This window comes from Cyprinus carpio, chromosome A15, assembly GCF_018340385.1.
Source record: "Cyprinus carpio isolate SPL01 chromosome A15, ASM1834038v1, whole genome shotgun sequence".
NCBI lineage: Eukaryota > Metazoa > Chordata > Actinopteri > Cypriniformes > Cyprinidae > Cyprinus > Cyprinus carpio.
Genome location: NC_056586.1, coordinates 16,314,777 through 16,332,522, shown reverse-complemented (window position 1 = coordinate 16,332,522; position 17,746 = coordinate 16,314,777). Strand labels below are relative to the sequence as shown.

The following is a 17,746-nucleotide window of genomic DNA, read 5'->3' as shown; positions in this document are numbered from 1 at the left end:
CAGGTGCATTGTGGGTCAAGACATCCCACAATCATTCCACATGCCCCCAGATGACTCATTGATTGCTGAAAATGAGTCAAGATCAACATCTTGTTAAATCTGGATAAGAAAAATTAGGGTAAAAGTTGCAAAATGTACAGAGCTCCAGCTGTACGAAGGAAGTGAGTGATGCTAGTTTATCGATAAGCATTTCTAAGAACCTGTCCAGATTATATCTGAGAGAGGATATGCAGAACTGACATTTATGCTACCAACATCCTTCCTGAATTTAATCAGACCTCTTATGAACCCGCAACAGAAATTCTTCATTCTGTTTCTGATTAATAAAAACATTAGATTACGCTATTTAAATGTTCTAAGAGTATATTGGTCCCTTGTATAGCTTTGGTTTTCAACTCTGACTGAGTGGGGTTTCCTGAAACTGAGAGGAATATTTCAGTTGGACACATTTATGAAGCATGGTCAGACTCAGAGTATGTTGTTCCACATTTTTTTTCTCCATTTCAAGTTTTGTTTGTCTTTGCAGGGCCCATGATGAGGTCAAGCATGGTGACCAGTGGGTTAATGACCACCTCCATCCAATTTTAAAGAAAGGTAGGGAAGATTATTAAAAGGTTATTCTGGGCTCAATACATGCCAATATATGTTAAGCTGAACTGGCAGCATTTGTCAATTAAAAATATATGTAGGGTTAAGGAGATATATATAAATTCAATAATACCAGTAAATAAATAAAAAAGCATGGTTGTTTTGTGGTGATTGCCTTGAAGTTAAATTGGGTGGGGTTTTTTTTTTATGTGTAATTTTTTATTTTTTTTTAAAATCTGCAATGTGAAACTTATAAATTCATAAAAGCACTTACACTGAAAGAAAATTGGTGGTGAATTGCTTGTAAATTTCACAAATAATTACAAAACAATGGCAAGTAACTCGTTGAACTAAAAGTGAAAATTTGAAGTGGAAAGACTTAAAGAAAAACTTCTCTTGTAAAACATACTCCAGTATTTTTTATTTACAAATAAAATAAAAAAATAAAAAATTTACAGTGTACATTGTTTGTTAAAACTTGTGTATTATTTGATTTGTAAAACTGAAATCATTTTGTTAAGCAACACAAAGTTGTAAAATAACCACAAAGTTAAAATATAGCTTCATACAGACAAGGTTAGTATGTTATTTTTCACATTTAAAAATCATCTTAACACACATATTGTTTAAAACTTGTGGCTTTACTTTGGAAACAGTGAGTAATTTTAACAACAGATTTGCCCCATTTACTTCAGATTTTTGCTTTTTATTTTAAAGAAAAGTATTGACAAGTCAAAAACTAGTAATCAACATTATATCAATATGTATTGTACTGGTTTTGTTTTTATTTTTATTTTATTTTTTTTTATTTTTTTTTTGAACCCATAATATTCCTTTAAGAAACATCTTTGAGGAGCAGGACATTGATGGAGGTTTCCAGTCTACTTTTCCATAATGGCTGCAGTCCACACGACAAACCTGCTCTGTTCTCTTTCACCCTCAGTAGCTTTCTCTGTCCCTCTCTATCATCATCTTCCTATCTGCTTTTGAACAGAACCACACCAAACATCCTGCTCACTGCTACCACAGAGTCAAAAGTTCACTTCCCCAGCTCAATTTTACTCCTTTGTAACCACTCCATTAACAGAAACACTGTTTCAGATAGCTGAAGCACACAAAAACACAACCAAACATCTCACCTGGCCCCTGACTCACACACCTCTACGTTACCAGAGCCGTCAGAGCAGTAGTGAATGCAGAGCCATTTAATATTTCATTTTCTTTTCTCTATGCTTTTGGAACCAAAGTGGGGAAAAAAATGTCTCTTGTTTTTGTCTGTCTGAGAGCAGGAAAGAGAGAGCGATAGATTTTCAATGAGAGCGAGTTAATGAATGGTCGAGAAGGGGTGTGTGAGATTTATTTTCCCACCACTGAAATCCACTTCAAACGGGCTGTCACATCTCCTCAGTCCGTATTAATATGTCTGCGGTCAAAGTTTTAATTGTTATGATAGCTGTAATATTGTTCTATGCCTCGAGTCAGAAGATTTGTATTCCGTTTACGCTCTGGGTTTCATTTGGATACAAACAAACCGCTGTGCCCAGACTGTTTTCATGTGTTTTGCAAAATTAAGTTGAGGGGAATTTCTGGATCTCGGCTGTCCACTTAAGAGTGTTGGGAAATTTCAGCATCTGTCTCGCCCCAAACAAGCTGGTTTCATGCGTGTGGTTTAATAGTACATGTATACAAAACCTCACTGGGAGTCTAATCCTGCCTCCCGGCAAAAAGGTCAGCTAAAGTTTCTGCAGGCCCGCCCAGAACAAATGGGTCAATCAACTTCAGAAACTATGCTTTCCTCCTTACCAACTCAGCCAAGTGTTTATCATTGCGGCGAATTATTGATAAACACACAACATTTCTTTTACAGCATAACGTTAACAGTAATCGGACTTGCTGTCTGGCATTTCTGTTCGTGCATGTGTGAGTTTCAAACTATGCTGTATAATTTCAAGTACCTTCAAGTGTGCAGAGAAAAAATGCAGATTTTTATCAAGAAATCATTTTTAATTTACAAATTTGCCTTTCATGGTAATTAAGTCATTTCCCATTTCATTGTGTAACTACAGTATTTTCTGTAATGTAAAAATAGCAGACAGTTGCATAGGCAAATCACAAAAAAAAAAAAACAATCAAATAATAATTTCAGGAAAACAATACATTTTTAGCATTATGAAATATCCACAGGTTTAAAAACAATAAGATCCTTTCAGAAAGTGTGCTTGAATTTTAATGTACAATACACAGAGAGCATTTGTGTGTTTTTGTTTCAAACTATTGCTAAAGCATTGTGTAACCCACATTATTATTGGCTCAGTCCTGAGGTAAGCACCAATGTGTTTTTGCTTTGATTAAGAGAGTTCAATTTGACTAAAAAATACAAAAGAAAACAGAAAAGGAACACTCTGAATAGTTGACATGCGACAGAGTAAAGCCCAGGAAAGCTGTCCCAAATTACATGTTCAGCTTTAAGATTCACTAGTTCTTTCACAGTGCATTCATGGTTTAATTTTCACATTCACCAACTGAGGTTGTAATTGTAACTAGTGGTTAACAAAAATTCTTTCACTTAAGGTCTGGCAGAGGAAACAACAAAATTTCAGCATGATCTTTGGAATAAAAACAGTGGGGTGCCGTATCTCATTAGAACATTTACATTTACTGTAAAACAATTTATTTAGAGGCAAAGCAACCCTAACAGTCTACTGTGTTTTATGTTACTTGAAGGATTGATTGTTGTAAGTGCAGCTTATGGTACATTAGAGGGGTAGCTGGGGGATTAGGGTGTACATTCAGATCACAGGGTCTGGTCAACTGGCATAAAATCTAACATTAGTGGGACAGACAAGTGTGGATAGTCTTCGAAAATTGGAGATTTCACAGGGCTTACCCTGAGTGGACCAGCTGCTCCTATCTGTGCTCACAGTATCAGAGAGAGAGAGGGAGCCCTGCTCCTCATGTTCAGATGGTTGTCACATTACCGGCTGTACGTGTGTGTGTGAGGCACCGTGGGGTTAAAGCTGTCACATTAGCCTGAAATTAACTGCACTGTAATAAGGGTGCGGAGGCCCTCTCAAACATTTCACATGAGGAAAGGTCTTGAAGGTGTTGCCGAATCAGTCACTTGTTGTGACAAAGTCACTGTTTGGTTTATATGCACAAAAGTGCTTTCGCTGGAACTGTTATACAACTAGTCATGCAGAGAATCGTTCAAAGGGGTCAACTGCAATGCAGCTGAAGCATATTGACTCTGCTGTAAATATTACTGCATTTTCAAAGGCACCACCCATGCTTGGTCTGTCGCACCAGATGGACCGAAACACGTGGACATGGATTGTTATATCGTGATCGGAATATGCACAAAGATATTCCAGTTGTGAGATCACAGGGCAGTACTTGCTACTTTTTCAATAAACTAAAGGCACTTGGCATTGGAGGAAAGGAAAGGGAACAAAGACACTAAATAGCTCAAGACCATACACCTGAAGGTAAAAAAAAAAATTAAATGATACTCTCTGTGAACTCTTACTCCACGCTAAAGGGGATAACTACATCAATGCAGAGAAAAGCTTAGATCACTTTACCTAAGTCCTGGAACAAACACACTCTTCAGTTAGTTCCTCCCTTTTGTATGGAAAAAACTGGGCCATTCACAAAGCTGGAAAATCAGATACAGGTGATCCAGTACTCCAAAAAATAGTCTATAAAAAGTCCTCCAATTTTAATAAAATCCCAAAGATTTGGCTTTTTCTTTCGTCCAGATTTTCCTCTCCATTCTGGACAGAAGCCCTGATTATTGTACATATGTGCTTTTCATTCTATATACACCAATAATACTTATTACACAGGTTCAGGGTACGATTGCAATGCTCTTCTGTAACATTTGACATTTTCTCTTTGGCTTTTCCATCATACAAAAAAAATTAAAAGAAAAGAAAAGAAAAATAAATAAAAACAATCTCTTTTTGGTTTTCAACTGGTTGTTTGGCTCGGTGATTGAACAAAAAATAAGTTGTTTTTATATAAATACTGCAATGTCTGAGTGTCCAACGGTCAAAACAGATTATAAATAAAGCAGTTTCCTTCTTTTAGGAAAGTAATTATAAGAAATGCACGTGCTGCAAAATCTGCAAAGAAAGGCACGTTCAGAATCAAACAGTTTGTGTGCATTTTTATGGCCAACACTTTCTGGCCTCCACTCTTTGAGGTGCAGGTTCAAATGAAGATGAGGTGAGAGTTGAATACTGTGAATGGTATACAGTGATGTCTCTTTGGAAAGTATAGTTAGTGGTTCCCCCCTCTAGCTGGGAGAGTAGCAGTCAATGGTGCGGGACTCTGCCGAGAGCTGCTGGGAAGTGGGAGGCAGTGGCTGGTTCAGGACGTCCATCTTGTTGTGGGTAAGGCCAAGGTGTTCCACAGCCAGCTTTGACAGCGGGTAGAGGCTCTCCATGACTTTGGCATCAACCAGCAGGTGCTGAGAGGCTGTAAGAAGGTCTGAGGTTTTCTCCTGCTTCAGACCCAGATGCTCAGCGGTGTACTTGCTCAGGGGATAAATCCCCTCGGAGAAGTCTATCTTCAGATTGCCGTCAGGAGTTACTCCTCCGCCACCTGTTCCACTGCTGTGCATCTTCATGTGACTGATGAGGTTGCGTTGCTGAGCAAATTTGCCACCGCACACCTGGCACTCATAAGGCTTCTCTCCAGAGTGGATGCGCATGTGTTCTGTCAGACGGTACTGTCGAGTAAAGCGCATGCCACAGGCATCACAGGCAAAAGGTTTTAGGCCCAAATGGCTCCGCATGTGGCGTGTCATGGTACCACGTTGGGTGAACTTCTTGCCACAGATGCTACAGGGGTATGGGCGTGTCAGCCAGTGGGTTTTCTCATGTTGCCTCAAGGTGGCAGGATCTTTGTAAGACTTGTCACATGATGAACAGCGATATGGTCTTATGATCTCCCCAAGGCCAATGGAATGGAGGTTTTGCGTCGATTTGCTATCTAAGAAAGGGCTGTGGAGGCCACTAGAGTTGTTCAAGCTTCTAGGTCCATGAGCATTGGTAAGTTTGCTGTTGCTGTTGTTGTCCAGCTCACTCCCGTTGTTTAGCTCCTCCTCGGTATGAGTTTCCACATGGGCATTGAGCTGCTCTGAGCTGGGGAAGCCTTTGTCGCAGGGGATGCACACGTACAAGTTATCTCCGAAACTTTCTGGCTCATACGGCATATGATATCTTCCACCTTGAACAGGGGGAGATGGACGACCCTCACTGCTCCCAGTCTCTTCGCTGCCAGTCCCATTCTCATCCTCTCCATCATCGCAGGTCCCTCTGTCATAGCCCCGCTCATTCATGGTCAGCTTTTCCTCACTGTTCTTATGGTGATTCATGTGCTGGTGTCTCTCTTTATCCTGCTCACCGATTCCTCCACTCTCATCCTCTTCGTCTTCTTCATCTTCATCCTCTGGGTTGGAAGGCTCATTCTTCACCCACCGATAGATGTTGGACCCATCTCTGCCTTGTTCTCTGGAGTCCTCCATGGGTTCTGGGCTGGGAGGGCAAGGGTAAGGTTCTTGGCCCTGAGAACGGTGCAGGTGGGGAAGATGGGGTGCAAGAGGATGGTTGGGTAGAGGGAAGGGGTGTGGGGTGAGAGACCCCACATGATGGGCTGTCTCCATTTTTCTGGAGCCATCGTTGGGACTGAGCAGGGGGCTAGTTCTTTGATCTAGCTCCCCCTCTGGCTCATCTTCTGGGTGGAGTGAGGAGATAGAATGGGGGTGACCAGAAGGAAGCTGGGACTGGGAACTTGGACTTTTCTTGGACAGGTCAAGGCCGTAGACGGATGAGCTGCTCCTGTCAGTAGGGCGCAGGCCTGACTGGGGCGACAGGGATGTCTTTGCTGGGGGGTAAGGTGGTGGACCCTGGGTGGGAGCTGGTGCATAAAGTTCTCCGGCATGAGGGGCCAGTGGGAGAGGGGCCAGGTCCTCTAATGGTGTAGGACGAGGGGTGCTAACTACTCCTCCAGGGTAGAAGGGGTGGATGACAGGGGTAGATATTCTAATCCTTCCTCCTCCCATGCCACCGGAGTCAATCTTGTAAGGTAAAAACCCAGGGTTGGGACGTAAATGGTACTTCCCATTTCTCTTCAGCTTCTTCTTGCATAGAGTCACCAGATCCAGCAGCTGCAGATAACTTGCCGCCGCCAGCACTGCTCCTATATTTGGCTCAGATGGAGAGGTGGGGTCACCTTCACTTAAGCGTCCTGTGTAGATATAGTCAAGAATGACTCGAAACACACCTGGACTGACCATCTCATGGTCCAGATTGATGAGGTTGTCATGAACAACAAGAGACTTAAGGTAGAGGCTACTGGCTGCCAGGATGTTCTTGTGAGCACGGAACAATGCATTCTGCACCACGATGATAACATCACACAAGAAGCCTTTGGTTCGTTGTGTGTTCAACTGCAAGAGGAGGTGCTTAGCATGACTTTGGACTTCCATGGCATCCAGCATCGACTTCAGACCAATACCTGAAACAGAAGAGACATGGAACAATTAAGCAGAAGCCAGAAAGTTGTTGCAGACAAATGTAAATTATCACATTTAGAAGCTGATTAAAACCAGCTGAATTTTGCATACCTATTTGAGTACTATGGTATAAATGGCCATATAAATGGCCTATTCCCATTTTTTTTCTAAATAGCTGTCTTTTGAGATAACACTTGTTACTGACATGTCTGTTTGTGTTGGACTGTCTTGTAAAACTTGACTAGCAGCGCTTGAAGATATAAAAAGGAGCACTTAAGCTTGTGTGCATTTTCTTGATCCTGAATATAATTCTTCATTTACTCTTTGATATTTTTGTAGACTTTCATGTAGGGGATTGAGGGCAAACAATTAAGCTTTTCCTTTAATACAACAAGCATCCGAAGGACTCCATAAAAGTGAGCTATAGCTTACTGAGTGAGACTGTGATGGTTTTGTCATTATCAAGATACAAACCCACATGTTTATAACTTACAGTGAAGTGCAGTTAACAAAAAAAATGAATGAAAGAAATAAAGAAAGAAAAAAGACAGAGGAAAAATGCCAGTATAAACATGTTTTCATATTGCTGTCTTCCTGATAAAGAATTCCAGCGGTGGTGTGTGGAGTTTTAAACAAAGTCAGACTGAAGGTTTTGCGAGTGTGATGAACAGCAGGCATAAACTAGTGGGGACAAAAAAAATGCAGCAAATTCATGACAGGACACTCTGCTGTATAGAAGTGTGAGTTACAAATTAAACAATTTTCAAAAGATCACTTGTCAGAGGATGCCTACATATTACTAAATAAACATTACACTAACAATGCCAAGTTTAAATTCTAAGATGAACGCAACGGTTCCTGTCATGCAAACATAATAAACATTACAAATTGACCAGAAAATATTGTTTAAACCTTGTTCCATGAGGATGGTCTGTATATGATATAAAACGGATAGTTAGGGTCCCACAGGGGATGGTTTCACTGATGGGAAACAAGAAGCTAAATAAATAGTCATCCCAACATCAGTTCCTCCTCTCATTGTTTATTTCATTGTATAAAATAATCCTCTTAGATGAATACTGTAGTTTGTAGTCTTAAGCTTCCATTTAATTAGCCCTTAAATCCAACAATGTAACTCTTCCCTATAAAACCAACCACAGCTCCTAACATGAATAATACTTAACCACACAGTTGCAAAAAAAAAAAAAAAAAAAAAAAAAAACATTGTTTTACACAATGTGAATTATTCAATGACTTTCTTAACTTTTTAAATAAATTCCTGCCAGTAATTTTTAGAATTTATGCCATAAAAAACAACATTCAAGATGTGTGTGTGTGTGTGTGTGTGTGTGTGTGTGTGTGTGTGTGTGTGTGTGTGTGTGTGTGTGTGTGTGTGTGTGTGTGTGTGTGTGTGTGTGTGTGTGTAGAGCTACAATAAATTTTGAATAAATGGAAGTAAACTACGTTTTTTTATATATATATAAATAAATAAATTCATTAAATTAAATTAAATTAAATTAAAATGTATTAAGTACCCGAGTTATAATAAGGGGGGTCAGATACCCCCATCCCCACCCCCACTCCCCTACTTGTACTACTCTTCTTCATTACAATTAATACAGTAAAATGTGACGTAGATAAAAAGCTCTTTTTAATATAAACGCACTGTACAGAAGCATGAAGACGCGCTTGTCATTCTGGCTTCTTCACTAGAAGAACTAGACACAGTTGGTGAGGCAAAGAAACCATACATGGACAGAACTGAAGAAAAAAATAATTACTGTATACATATATTTATAAAACAATTATCTGTGAATATGTTTGTGTCAAAACTATTAATTTAGCCTGTAACTATTAATTTAGGCAGAAAACATTTACACATTTGTTTAGAAAAAAAAAAAAAAAAAAAAATATATATATATATATATATATATATATATATAGACCTATATCAACACAGATCCAGGTGACGCCTAAAATCAGAAGTGATGGTTTTAAATGGTTTTTGAACATTTCCTTTTTGTGGAAATATTGCCGGCAGCTGGTCATTTCTGGTCTGCAGTGCACCTGTACCTTCCCCGTTTATGTCAGCCTGAACACTTTTGAGTTACAGGTTATTCAATAAAATTTTCCTAATTCGTAAATAATGTGTTCCGTTTCATTTTCAAACGAGCGCCATTTATAGTTTTATAAACGATTATATAATTGGATCATTTGTAATTATATAAAGAGTATACACTTTCGCAAACGTACAGAATCAAACAGTTGACATGTTATTCATTTCCTGTTGCAGGCATAGTTACCTTAACAATGGAGCATCTCAATCAAACAAACACCAGCCGCAACATTTCCTCTCAGTCCGCATCTATCTTCAGCCACTGTCTAAAGAAAAGCACGAAGTTGTGTAACCTTTATCTCCCCCTCCCTGCTGCCCACAAACACGTCTCATCACTGACAGGTGTATTTTAAGGTGAAGAGCCATTTTTGGCTCGTGGTTTTTCCATTAGTGAGAGTTTGAGAAAGCAGCACATACTGTATGAGCGCATGATTTAGGCTATAGCGATTCGTGCCGTACTGTCAAATCTGCTGCTTTCAAGAAGCACAATGATGACAAAATAGAAGGAAAATGTAAACAATATACGGGACGGAATGGAAACTAAGATCTGTAGTTGAGCCTTCACCTGAAAGTTTTATAAGAAAAGGAAAAGAAAGAAAATCACCTCTAGTCAGACAACAGATTTTGTCAAAATGCAGAGGAAAAAAAATCACTCCTTTATTCTGTCAGATGTTCAACGCGTTAAGATTTAAAGGAAGTGATGAAAGACGTAGCCTAAATGTTGTAAAACGGCTGTTTGCCTGTCATCCTGTGGATTTACATTAGATGCGTCTTTAAGAGAAACAGAGAATTTGAGCGAAGTTGAGCTCATTTAAGGACCGAGTCATTTAGTTAGCCTAATTAGTTCTTGAATTAATGATATCTCATCATCAAATATAAATGTGAGTTTTGATTCAACCTTTAAAAACACTGAAAGTCCCATTATTTAATCTAAAAAAAAAAGATTTTACTGAATAGATAGGCTACAGTTAATAGGGAGAACTCATCTGAATTAGACGACAAAAGCTATCAATAGGCTACTCAATAGAATGTTAATTGTTTGGGCGTGCGGCGCGTGCGAAAGCTTGGTCGATTTGCTATATTTGGTATGGTACAGGACTGGATTAAAAACAGTGCATGGGTCATATTTTAGGTGCTTTGGTATTCATTAGCCCTGTGTTTTGTCTCTGTTGTCATTTTGCTTGTTTAGGGGTGAGGCAGGGGTCTGCTTCTGTTAAGACTTCCTCTCTCTCTCCGCCCTCGGTCTGTCATCTTTTTATTTTAAAGGAGAAGTGACTTTAGTTTGGGTGTAGTGTAATTTTAATTTATGGAATATCAATCAGTCACAAAGCATGTCTTTTAAATTGGCTGAATTGTCTTATTAGACGTCACACGAGAGATATTTATATATTTTGTTTGTTTTATTTATAAGGATAAGGAATGACACAAAAAAGGGGAAAAGTTGGCCTTATTTAATTGCATAATAAAGTTGTCATTCAGTCACTGACACATATATGTGCGAGAAAAAAAACAAAAATAAAAATGTTTTTCATTAGTTTTTAATTGATGTCATTTTTTAAGTATTCCCTGCAACTTAGTTTTCAAGTTTTACTATTTCCTATAAGACAGGATTGTTTTGTGAATGAAAGGTAAAACCTGCGCAAAACTTTTTGGCACCATGAAACGTGCGGTTGTCTTGGATCGTGTCTGGTTAAGTGTTTTAAAGTCAAACGGCAAAACACCTGAAGTTTATCGACCATTTTGCTTATAATTTGAAGGTAAGAGTGTGGAAAAGAGCGTATCATGCGCTACAGCTTCCTCTTCCACAGCTTGTCTTATTGCGCTCATATTCTCTCGCGCGCTCCAGCACACGCAGCTCTAAATATTCATTCATTAATACCACTAGGAGGACAGCTCTCCATCCCCTATATGTGGCCTCCATGGTCAGGGACGAGATAGAAATATTCTAGCCACATATCACAACATCTATATCTGTTTTATGTTCTGTAGTCTACCTTAATAATCCTTTGGATAGAATATAGTAAAGAAAGATAGCCTACAGTTGATAATCAGAAATTTCTAGGCAAGTGATTCACACAGTGTCGCTATAAGCATGTTACACTTTTAATTAAATTTGTAAATTAAAGTGAAAAATAAAAAGAACTACTAGGCCTATAATATACTATAAATATCAAGCCATAAATTTACATCTTTGTGGTTTTACAAAAATGTTTGTTTGACGCTTTATAAAGCACAACCTGTGTAATTATCTCAGTCCATTAAATCATTTAGTTTTCTATGAAGAAATTACATTGTTTAGAGCTCGTCTTATAAACGTGTGGAAATGTTTAAACAGAGTATCCTTTAAAACACTATAATTGTGCATTTACGTTCAGACTGCATTTGCATGCAAGACACAACATATCTGTCTTTAAAATCTAATCATTCTTTTTAAAGTCAAATCAGTCGTATGTGAAACACCATGAATTCTCATTTAAGGCTGAGAGCGCAGTCACTGTGATGACCACACCGCCATAAGAAATCACACAATCACCAGATCACTGTGTACTGCAACACTTTTGGACTCATAATGCGATTACAAAATTGACTAGTCCCCAGTTCACACACACACACACAATCAAAAAAATTCTATATATTTTAAAACGTAATTTCTCCAACATATAAGTATTTGCATTTTGAAAATAATCGTGTTGATACAGTAGAATATAATAATAAAATGTGCAAAAAGAAAGAAAGAAAGAAAATAAAAAAGAAAGCCAAACAATCGGGTCTTAATTTGTAAAGTTTATCCAACCTCAAATGATTCAAAAAAAAAAAAAAGATTCAACAGTTGCTCGGATTATTATTATGTCTATCTAGATAAATAAAGTGTTGATAAAGAGGCTATACTTAAAATGTTAAGAGCATTGAACGTTACCTGGATGCCCGATCTCTTCTGCCATCCGATCTAAGTCTCCCTTAATGATCATCTCAACAGTCTTTTGGAGTCATTTCTGACGTTTCAACTTTGAACTGCCAGCCTCCCAAAAACCATGCCAGTTTTCCGAGCACGACTGCCAACTCTTTTTATTATTAATTGCAATGAATTTTGTGTTGCTCACCCTCCCTCTTGCTCTCTCTCTCCTCCCTCTATCTCTCTCGCTCACTCACTCACTCCTCCAATAAAAATACGTCCGTACTCCTGCATAAGTTTTCCTCGTTTTTTGTATGTTTTGTAATATCCTTGGCTATTTTTGCATGGACGTAATAACGCGACTGGAGATGATAATGGGCTTCTGGGCTTCGCGAGGGTTTTAGCGCCTAGTGTGATGTCAGTCTACAATAAAACTAAAAGGTAAAATCGAGGGCAGGAACTGACAGTGACCCCAACTTGAACTTCTCAACACATCGACGCTTAGTCTTAAAGAGACAGGCGTTTTATTGTATATCACAACATATGGTACGTTAAGGAGTAGCTCTTGACTTCTTTAATACGGATGATGGTGACCATAACTTCTGTATAGAATTCATTATAATGTAATCCAGGAAAATAAATAATGTGTCTGCACATCCTTGTCTGTACCTGCGAATGCTTACAAACAAATACTGGTTACCTTTTGCATAAAACTGATTTTATTTCAAATTTAATTAATTTAATACAGTTGGTTGCACAACACTTACAAAAAAAGTACTATGATTTTAATATGATACCATGGTTCTACCTTTAAGTATATGAAAATAACAGAATATATCTCAGTACCTTAGTATTATTATTATAAATTTATTTTATTTTTTGTACAGAAACTTAGATGGTAAACAATGCTCTAATATCAAACAATTAGTTGCAAACTTAACATTATAATTGTAATGTTTCCCATACAATTGTTTTCAAATTAAGAGTTTTAAAATACTTTTAAGCCAATTTAGTGGCGTATCAGTAGCATCAGTAGGCTATTATCTGTCTGTAATGACACAATTGCTTACTTTTACACTGACATTTATCCCTATTTTTTTAGACAGAAAAGGTGGAGAAATTATGCATAATCTGCATCACACAACACTGTGTAGGCTAGTTATATGGCATGACTACACCACTGGAATTTTTGTAAGTTTCAGTAAAAGATAGGCCTATATGTCATCTTCCTTAATTTAGTTAATTGTTTATTTTGAAAATTAAAGCTGAAGTAAGATTATTCTATACATTAAAAACAAGTATGAACGTCAGTTTGTCATGGCTTATTGCAGCGACTTTTAATGTACACTCATAATGAAAGTTTGTATTAGAACCTAAGATCACTTTTTCTCTAGTTCTTTAGAAAACCTTATGTATACTTGTGCTTTAAAAAACAAAACCCAATACACTGATCTGAAGAACTTATAATGTCAAATCAATAACTTTTTAATCTACAAAAAGCCCTATTCAATACAAGAACTAACGTTTTCTCATAAGGAGAGGGTCCATTGCTGAACTTAGGAACTACTGAAGAACCTTTATTTTAGAGAGTGTATTGGCTATTGATCGGTTTTGTTTTTAACAGCTATTCACAGACGAAATTAAATAGGCTATGTAATAGAGTTATTCTGGTTGGTGACAAGTTGATAAGTATCTTGTTTGATATAAAATTTCGGGATGAAAACATTTTAAGATATTTTGTTTATATTTAGATGCATAATAAGTGGTATTAAAAATTCGACTAAAAAGAGCAATATGTCACATCTCCAGCTGTCCAGACATGCCTGCAGCACGAGCGCCAATTATCATAATCTATCAGGTAAGTATGTTGGCTGGCGCTCACTGCGCACACCTGAACGCGCAGCAGGTAACTCACACGCTACATGCATTAACACAATCTCACCTCGGATTCATGTCTGATGCTCCTGCCGATATTGACTTCCCCTTACGGGATTCCCCTGTCCACAGATCCCCAATCGTCTAAATTCCTCTTTAAATGGTCAACTTTTCCCGGTGTTCCCGGCTTCTTCCGCGTTGTCCCTTGTCCTTTACCCCTCTCCCCTTCTCTCTCCCTCTCCTCGTTTTAGACTGGATCAGACGCTTGAGAATCTGGATGGACTCTGATTGGCGTTCGTCTCCAGACGCAGCGCAGGCTGCGCGTGCAGCGACACCTAATGGTGCACATTACAGTGCCGGCGGCAGAGCGCACGAGACAGCGGAATACATTCATAATAAAATGGAAATGAAAAGTGGCATAATTTCTGACCTAACATTAAGCTATTGTTTTGTTAGATGAGTAATGAAAGAAATGAAGTATTTGAAATTAGCTATAACACTGGAACGAAACAGAACTAATGTGAAATTCACATGCCCAAGTTGATTGTTTAATGTAGTAATCTCCATTAACTTTTTCATTTTCTTTTTAATTTTTAATTCAGCACGTCGGCACAATAAAGCTTTTTTTATAGCTCTTTTTTATTCCTTGATTTTTCCACTCCACAATGCTGCTGGTTTTATAATAAATTTTTTCACCTTTTTATTTATTTATTATCATTTATAAAAATTATTTATATAAATATTTTTTCTGCTATGCATCAGAATTTGTTTTTGTTATGTGTTGTAAGCACATGAATAATTTTTTTTATGGGAATATTTTGTTTTAAAATTCTTTGGGACTTTTCTGATTAGAGAGAGTATTTTATGTTTTAGAAGGCTTTCATTCATGCATAATCTTGCTGCACACAGTCTAAACAGTAGCTGCTTATTAACCAGTCATGAAGTGCTTGCTATTTCTTGTGTGAAACATGGCAACTATACACTGTCAGTCTGACTAATGGATTTCAGACAGATATTCCCATGGTGTCATGTTTTGTCATTATTTTTGCTATCACTTTGTGGCGTCCTGTTTGTTGTGGATTGCTGAGATAAAAGTGTTTTTTCGTCGGGCATTCACCTGGCAGAAGCCTTTTCATGTCACAGCCTGCCCCTCAGGCCCTTGAATTACTCTAACAGCAGACTGTTTCCCATTCTCTCTCCTGAAATGACTGTGGTTCTGTTCAAGATGCTTTTTAATTTTAATGGTCAAAGCCATAGCAGTCTGGCTTTACTGAGGAGAACATATTGTCTTTCACTTCCAGTTTCTCATGATGAACTTATGATAACCTCAAAAAACAGAGATAGGCAGAACTAAGGACAGATCAGGGTACAAACAGCACCTGGATATTTTTCAGTTCACTTTTAATGTTGGTATAAAATTCTCTGCCCATATGTTAGAGAGAAACAATAGGTATTATTTGCTCGAAATAGATCAGTTGTTAAATATAATTGCTTAATTTGACCCCTGTGACTCTCTGACCTTGACTCATGTGACATCAAAGTCATGTGGCTCAGTTATGTTTATTGTTTGTTTACTGGCTCATTAGATTTGCCAACATCAGCTCTTTCACTTTCTTAAGGACACATTGGGTCTCTTTCATGCAACATGAGCAGAACAAATTTCTAATTGTTCACTAAACCACTCCTACGTTAATTGTCACGTTCAGTTCACATAAGGAAGACTTTCTGAATGATTTACATACAAATTCATTCTACTCGTGTTTCATGAATGAGGCCCAGTGTGTGCACAAGCAAAATGTGAGTTCTGTATGTTAAAGTGAAGAGTTTAGACACAAATTTGCGATAAAAGAGGATGTGAATTTAAAGATCTCAGCAAGTGAAGACGCACTGTAAACTCTATTAGGAGCTGATCTGAATTCCTAATGAGCCAACAACAGGTGAATGTCTGGTGTTTACAGTGATTAAGTGAATGAAAGCTGTGCTAAAAACGTTAACCAGGCCTGCCACTGGATCACAGAGCACACTTGCACAACCACTGACACTTAACAATCAGCCATCACCTCTTACATAACACACCTACTTTGGTTTATTTGTATGTGAACATGTGTATGTCCGAAATATGTGTGAAAATGTGACAGGTATGTGTATGCAAGAGATGGAAAGATTGCAAGAGACCTGAACAAATTTTGTTTTAACAAGTGGGATGTTTATGTGGTGCGTGTTAAACTTTATTGGCCGTGTGCATGAGTGATATTGGTCTGTAAGTGGGTCTGTGAGACTGCAGAATAATCTGAAGAACGCCTGACTTGGGACTGAAGCATCAAGTTTATGTATGCATAGGGAATGACAAATAGCATTCACCTCAAGTTAATATAACATTGTTGTTATCAAGCATAAAGCCTACAGCTAGATTACGGTCCTGCGAAGCCCAAAGGCAACAGCGTCACAGCATCACTGTGGGATGTAACAAATAACAATAAATCATCTTGAATAGATTAATCATAATATAAAGTCAAAATAAATAAATGAACATTTAGAAAATTGTAAATCATTATATAGAAATTACATAAAGAATGTATACATAATAATATAAATAATATGAATGATTAATAAACAAACAATACAAACTATGTAAAAAGTATGTAAATCAATAAAGTAATATATAGAAAATAAACAATAATATATAATTATAACAATAACAAAATTAATTCACGAATAATAATATAAATGAATTAGAAAATAAATTAGTAACTATAAATGTAAACAAATACATTAAAAACTAATAATTGATAATAACAAAAATTTATAATGATTGATCATATAATTATTACAATTGAACAAAATAATTAATATATAATCATATAAAATATATAAATACTACAGAATACTAATTAATACAAATATTCATAAAAATCAATATATTTATAAATAAATAATTTAAAATTATAAATTATATTATAAAATTATAAATGAATAAAAGTTATTTTACAAAAGTAATTTTCTCATAATCATAATTAAATTAAATTAAAAAGTAGCTAATACTTTGTTACACAATGCAAAACACTTAACAATGTACCACTATAGTATAAAATAGGAAAGCTGAAATAATGTCTTTTACACATTACAATTTTACATCTGTGGTGGTGAATTATTTTTAGGTTTCTCTCAGTTTGAGACCCCTGATTGTCAAAGACCCCGTGGCACTGGCTTCATAATGCATCCTTGAGTCAGAATAATGTACCATGAGAACAGCTATTTAGTTTTAGTGGCTGAGCTGTTTGTTGCCTCGCACCCTTGGCCAGACACCCAGCCCGAACATTCTTTCTATGGCAGCATGATGAGCACTGTTTCTATCTTTGTGGGTACAACCACTCAATTTACCACATGCAAGATAACCAGAAATTGAGCGCCAGGCCCAACATTTACGCACACCCTCTCCTAATTCACTCTAATGAGATGCTGCGAGACAGTTTTAGTGGATAGGCACACAGAGACAGGTCATTTGCATCCTCTGCCTTTTGTGAACCTCCTGGCCAACACGCGGATGCATCCTCCACTGGCAGAGTTGCCGTTTTCAGGAGATGAAAGCTAAATGAGAAGCTGTCGTGATTGATTGGGATAAAATGAGTGTGGGTTTGAACTGGGCATGTTGTGATTCAAAAGCTTGCGTTGGAGGGAAAGGCGTGTGCACCACTTGAACAAATCAACTGCTCTTTTTAGAGCTTGCGAGGGCCGATGGTGTGACTTCCTTAAA

The 17,746-nt window shown here is 37.5% G+C and overlaps 1 protein-coding gene across 2 annotated transcripts; it reads right to left on the bottom strand.

Moving 5' to 3' along the window:
• Positions 1–1,364: 1,364 nt before the first annotated feature.
• On the bottom strand, positions 1,365–14,418 carry LOC109076527 (hypermethylated in cancer 1 protein-like). Of its 2 annotated transcripts, none has more exons than XM_042771238.1 (2): positions 14,060–14,418; positions 1,365–7,110 (listed from the first exon to the last, which is right to left on the bottom strand). In XM_042771238.1, the coding sequence occupies exon 2, from the start codon at positions 7,091–7,093 to the stop codon at positions 4,886–4,888; it is 2,208 nt and encodes a 735-aa protein (XP_042627172.1). In that variant the 5' UTR covers positions 7,094–7,110; positions 14,060–14,418; the 3' UTR covers positions 1,365–4,885. The 2 variants fall into 2 exon arrangements, with proteins under 2 accessions (XP_042627172.1, XP_042627171.1); XM_042771237.1 differs by lacking the exon at positions 14,060–14,418 and adding an exon at positions 12,142–12,718.
• Positions 14,419–17,746: the final 3,328 nt, after the last annotated feature.